This window comes from Diadema antillarum, unplaced genomic scaffold, assembly GCF_040938485.1.
Source record: "Diadema antillarum isolate AM-2024a unplaced genomic scaffold, OU_Dant_1.0 scf00000114, whole genome shotgun sequence".
Classification (NCBI taxonomy): Eukaryota; Metazoa; Echinodermata; class Echinoidea; order Diadematoida; family Diadematidae; genus Diadema; species Diadema antillarum.
Genome location: NW_027271003.1, coordinates 1,807,673 through 1,813,692, shown reverse-complemented (window position 1 = coordinate 1,813,692; position 6,020 = coordinate 1,807,673). Strand labels below are relative to the sequence as shown.

Here is a 6,020-nt window from a genome sequence, read left to right as displayed (position 1 = left end):
CAGGGGATTCAAAGTATTCATCGATAAATCTATAACACATGCTTAATATCCATAAATGCCCACGACATAATTCTGAAAGTGTATTCTGTTACATAGTCTTGTCTTCCAGACGAATGTTATCATTTTAAAAACAACAGACTAATAAAAGATTCTTCGTGATCATTTAAAACAGACAGAAACACTGTCATTCTGTGTAAAAGTGCAATCTCAAGAGTAAAACTTTGCCTTGTCATGGGTAAGTACATCAATCACAGACACAGGAAAACACGGCTTAGACAAAACACATCATGCACTACAGCAGACATCTGGAGGGTGTACGCAACATAGGGTCTGTCCACAAAAAAAAAAAAAAAATGGTCTTGAAGGAAGGAAACGATGCAAAAAAACAACAACAAACCACACACTCTAGAGGAATATGGAACACGTCTGTTCTTTAAAGCAGGTCCCAGAATTTGGTAGGATTCAAAAGGGAAGGGACCAATTCCACAGACTATGTACTCACTACCTCACTTCATTTTCTTTATATTCATCCGATGATACAGATATTGCAATGCAGACATCATATGTTGGCAAGACAGTAATGCCGCCACACTTGGATAGACTAAAATAGTTTTGATCTTGCGAGAACACTGGGAGTGTGAACAAAGCTTTATACCATGTTAATGAAGACTCCAACATCAAGACATGCTAACATCAGTTTTAACATCCTGTTAGACCATCTCAAAGGAAACGACACTTTGATGTTTTACATTTTGGGTTGTTAATGTACCTCATGTAAGTTTTCCTTTTCTAAAAAAATCAATTTCTTACTCCTTATCCTATCAGAGTTCAGGTTCACATAGGGCATCAAGTTTACATACTTTTTGTCCAATGTGTAGGCTCCACTATAAATGAGAGGACAACATGGAGCAGAAAGGCACCTGGAGTGGAGATAAACTTGGAATCTCGTCTTCACAATCAGTGTAGTTGACAAACAAGTTGTCTTTCTTATCTCGTTGTGCCGAATACACCTACCATTTTGAAGTCTGACCAGTAAATTTTGCCAGTATACATCTCAAGAGTTATGAAGCATGAAAGGGACTCAAAAAGAAATGCTCTGGTGTTCACATGACAGTCAACCAGTGGCAAATGTCTGTGTCTCAAGCAAATAAAAGGGCAGTAGCGACCGATAAGAGAATGATATCTAAGACCATACGAAATTCCTAACGCAATCAAGATATTACATCACCTGCAAGGCAAATTAAATAATCACATTCCAAATACACACATTTGAAACATTCATTCTCATCCATGCATTATACCAATAAGACTTGAAAAAAAAAAAGAGAAAGATCATGAAGTTATGCTTCTAAATCGGTGCATGATGAACAAAGTTTCATGTATTATACCAACCACAAACAATGGCTTACTAACAATGAAGAGATTAAAGACTAGTCAATTGCACTCTACACATGTGTACGATGCTTACTACGCTGCACTGAATTATCAGCTAAAGCATACCACAGGACAGCTCCTACTGGGCAACGTTGTCTACATAAATGTCTTGATGACCTTGACATTGCATTTACGATTCTGATGTTGCTCGCATAAGGCATAACCCGACAAGCAAGAAACAATATGGAGCATTATGAGCATCTTGTAACCAATATCACACAAGTATGAATACATCAAAGGACACACTAGTGCATCTTCCCCTCATCAGAATTACCTGGAACTAGTAACACTATATAAAAAAACAAACAAACTAGAAATAATCACATCAAGCTTCCATCGATTAGGAAGGCTAGTACTCATGGATTCATTCTGTTATCTTTAATCCTTGGATGATCTCCATGCAGAATGCAGAACAATTCTTTATCTTTCTTTTTTTTTCTTTTTTTGCATAGGCTCGCAAAATTTCATTTACATTGTCGATCATAATACCACAAATCGGGCAATCATATTTAGTTCTGTTTCATTTCAGTTGCATGGCAAAAAGGACTATGGAGTCGCTAGGTTTGGGTTTTGGGCCAGGAACTCTCGTTCCCACTTTGATGTTCTAGGCTTGCTATTGGGTGTGGTGTCAGAGAACAGCTTCATCTTCTCCTTGAATGACATCTTGTTCATGTCTGGAGTCGGAGGCTTCTGCTGGAGCTGCTGCTGGGCAAGTCGCCTATCCCGAGGATCGTTGTAGACTTCCTGCGCCCCGATCACTCCAGGGGTGTCCCCAGTGCGGTACACTGGGGCTGGAGCAGCATTCTGCGGTGTGAAGGAGCTCTGGGAGTTAGGCACAGAAGTTGGTGGAGTGTGGTTGTACATGCTGTAGTTGTTGGTCGGCTGAGCCTGGTAAGAGTTGGAGTGCCCATTGCCATAGCTTGCTGGTGGTGTCTGGTACTGCTGCTTAGGTGGAGGGGCACCCCCAGAGTTGTTGGAGCCCACACTATGCTGGGAGCTGATGGAACCACGGTCTCCCACCAGATCTCGCTCATTCAGGTAGTTGAGGGGCTCCGAAGTGGAGCTGGGCCGCTGTCCTGGCCTGAAGGACACTCGCTTGGGAGCAATGGGAGGTGGGGCCTTCTTGAAGGGTTTGGGTTTGTTAAGGGAAGCAGAGTCGGTGATGCTGAACCCATCTGTAGGTGGTCTCTCCTCTGACGCATTCCTCACTTCTGGTTTGTCTGGCCCAGGGACATAGCCGGCACTGACTGTTGTATGCAGCATAGGTGAGGTGCGGAAGGCATGCATGTTGTTCACCTGAGGCTGTGGTGGACCACCGAGGGACAGTCCCTGCTCGAAGCGGCGGCGCTCTTGTTCTAGTTCAGCTTCACGGCGCTCGTATTCGAGGCGCTGCTGGTGGTGCCTTCGTTGCATCTCTTCCTCCTGCTCTCTCAGTGCCTTCATCTCTTCATATTTTCTGCGCTCCTCTTCTGCCTTGCGCCTCATCTCTTCTTGCTCTGCAATCCACCTGGCACGTTCCTCTTGCAGTTTCTTCAGCTCAAACTGCGCACTACGCTCTTCTTGCTGCCGGGACTCCTCCAGTTCCCTCTTTCTGTTCTCTTCCTGTTTCTGGCGCTCCAGCTGTTGTTGCCGCTCCCGTTCCCTCTGCAGTTCTTGCACCCGTTGCTGCTCTTCCTGTTGCTTGAGCTCCTGCTGTCGCTGGATCTCCTGCTGGCGCTGAATTTCCTGCTGTCGATGGAGCTCTTGTTGCCTCTGAACTTCCTGCTGTCGTTGCAACTCCTGTCTCCTTTGATATTCTTGTTGGCGCTGCAATTCCTGTTGCCTTTGGATCTCTTCCTGCCTCCTCTGCTCTTCCATCCTTCTCTGTTCTTCCGCCCGCCTCTGTTCTTCCGCCCTTCTCTGTTCTTCTGCCCTCCTCTGTTCTTCTGCCCTCCTCTGTTCTTCCATCCTCCTTTGCTCTTCCATCCTCCTTTGTTCTTCCTGTCTCCTCTGTTCTTCCTGCCTCTGCATCTCTTGTCGCTTCATCTCCTGTTGACGTTCTATTTCTTGCCGGCGCTCCAGTTCCTCCTGCCTTTGCATTTCCCTTTGACGCTCAATCTGCCGCTGCATCTGAAGTTCTTGAACCCTTCTCTCTTGCCTCTGCCTCATCTCCATCTCTTGTGCCCTTTCTTGTCCCATTTGTTCTCTTGTTCTCTGAACAGCAAGCTCTGCACTGAGATTGGCCATCATCATCTGTTCCCTGTATTCTGGCTTTCTGGTGATATCCTCCTCTTCATCCTCCTCATCCTCCATCATTGACTCCTCCAGTCGCTGCTGGAACATCTCATCAAGCTGCAGCTTACTCAGCTTATCCTGCTGGGCAGTTGTCAGGGATGGAAGGGAAGACAGGTACTCAATTTCATCACTGCGCATCTTTTTCACATGTTCTTCTAACTGCTTCTCCTGTCGCTCTTTCTCATCTCGATCCCAGGGAGAAGATTTTGATGAGGGGACTGAAGTAGAATTTGTGATGGAAGTTGTACCAGGCATGGCCCTCCCTGGTGGTTCCATACCTGCTCTCTGGGGGTTGAATCTATCACTGGCTGGGCCTACTGGTTTGTCCATTGTGCGCCTGTCAAGGGAGCTGCGTGCTGCTTCTGCTGACGCTGCAGTCCTTTCAGGAGGCATTGGCGGAGGAACTGGCTTTGGTCCCAATGGAGGCTTTTGCGGGAGGGCTGGGCGCTGACTCTCGCCTGCAACTGGAGTCAAGGATGATGATCTATTGATGCGTCCTTGGCGAGGCAAGGAAGCAAAGCCGGAATTTGGTGTCTGTCTGTTTTCCTCCTCAAGCTGTTTGGCCTTCTTTTCCTGCCACTGCTTGTACTCTTCATCTTCACTCAGATGCTGGGGTGGTGGTGGAGGAGGCAGTTCATCGATGCTACCACTGTTTGATTCCCGACTGCCAGCCATTTCAGGAGGTGGTGGTGGGAGCACATCTGCATTTTGCGGCCCATTCATGCCATATTGCTTAGCTTGATTCTCCATAGCATGGATTCGTGGTTGCTGAACGTCATCTCTCACCATCCGCGGGGCAGGCTGAGGACTGTTTGTGCGATTCTCAAACCTTCTGTCTGCAGGACTCTCTGGACCCCTCAAAACATTCCCTTCACTGTACACTCTGCCTCTTGGTTCGGGGAGGTCATCAATCATATCCCCCTGGCTGAAGTTCCTCTGTCTGGGTGGCATGCCTTGATTTTCTCTAGGATCTCTTGGACTCTGTCTCCCCTGCGGTGCCATTCTGTAACCTTCTGGTGCACCATAGCGATTAGGTGGTGGCTGTTGCATGATACCATCTACCATATGCTGGTTGGGTGGCATACCCCTTGGACCCCAGCCCTGCTGTGGTCCTGGCGGGCCCCGAGGATGAGGGATTGGCATCCTCTGTGGTGGACCCCTTGGATCCTGCCCGGGACCCATCGGCCCACGAGGGTACTGCCCTGGGTGCTGGGGTGATGGTCCCCTTTGCCTCTGCTGCATGTGTATCATTTGTTGCTGCACCTGTCGGGGCTGAGGGGCGGGCCTCATCTGGTTGGGTAGGTCTCTCTGTTGGGGCACTGGTCTTTGGACTGGTGACTCTCGTCTTGGATCCACAGGTCTTGGACCTGGTTGGCGCCGGTGAAACGGCTCCTCATCGTAATTCTCCAGAGGCGGTCGGTCCCCTGGCCTGTACTGGGATTCCTCCTCTCTTCTGAAGGGTGGCTCCTCCCTTGGGGCGTGTCCTCGGTAAGGTTGCTCATCTCGCTTACTGGACAGATCCATGGTAGACTTAGCTGACCTCTGGATCTCATTTTCGCTGGCATCTGGCTCTAAGTTGGACACAGACTTGGATCTTTGAGAAATTGGTGGTGTTGGTGTGGATTCCATGCGGCTGTATAAAAACAAGAAACCAATATTACTTGCATCATAAACACTTTCGACACATTCTAATTTTTCTTTTTTTTTTCTAGGCTAAAATAAAGAATTATGAACACATACATACAAAACGGTTGGTTTTGATAATGCATATACACTTGTATATCAAACTCTAAAACACTTATTCCGAGAGGTTTGCCATGAAACTAATAGAGTAATTTATTAAATGTTCACAGAACTAAAATCCTGCAAGTATGGTAGGTCTAAACACATGCAGGAGCATGGTGGATAAGGACCAGGAAACAAATATTGTTGTTGTTCAGGGAGAAATTGGAAGGGTATGGGATTAGTTTTGAAAACCTGGCATTCACCTTGCCTTTGGTATCATCAAAGTCCTCCTTTCTCTTCAGAGTGCACCATATATCAAACACACTAAGCCTTTCAAGAAGCTATCAAGATTTTATCTTATGGATATGAGCTGAAACAAAGTTGCAAAATGAGATGACAACACCACTTCCCATGACACCAACAGCAGGCCTAAGTTGGGATTACAGGTGCCCTTCTCAAAGAATTGACATACCTTCGTGGGTCAGGTCTCATTCCCACTGACCCATGTCGTCCGTAGTCCTCCCTGCTGTTCATCGGCATGTAGTTTCCACGTTCTGGTGGCCTCTCATCAGCTACAAAGGAGACAG

General features: G+C 47.0%; 1 protein-coding gene across 1 annotated transcript in view; it reads right to left on the bottom strand.

Moving 5' to 3' along the window:
* Positions 1–389: 389 nt before the first annotated feature.
* Positions 390–6,020, bottom strand: part of LOC139719780 (uncharacterized) — a 65,171-nt gene continuing 59,540 nt past the window's right edge. The window contains exons 27-28 of the mRNA XM_071631164.1: positions 5,906–6,005; positions 390–5,341 (exon numbers count right to left, since the gene is read on the bottom strand). Of these exons, the coding sequence (XP_071487265.1) occupies positions 1,981–5,341; positions 5,906–6,005 (3,461 nt within the window). The 3' untranslated portion in view covers positions 390–1,980. The remainder of the gene's footprint in view (positions 5,342–5,905; positions 6,006–6,020) is intronic.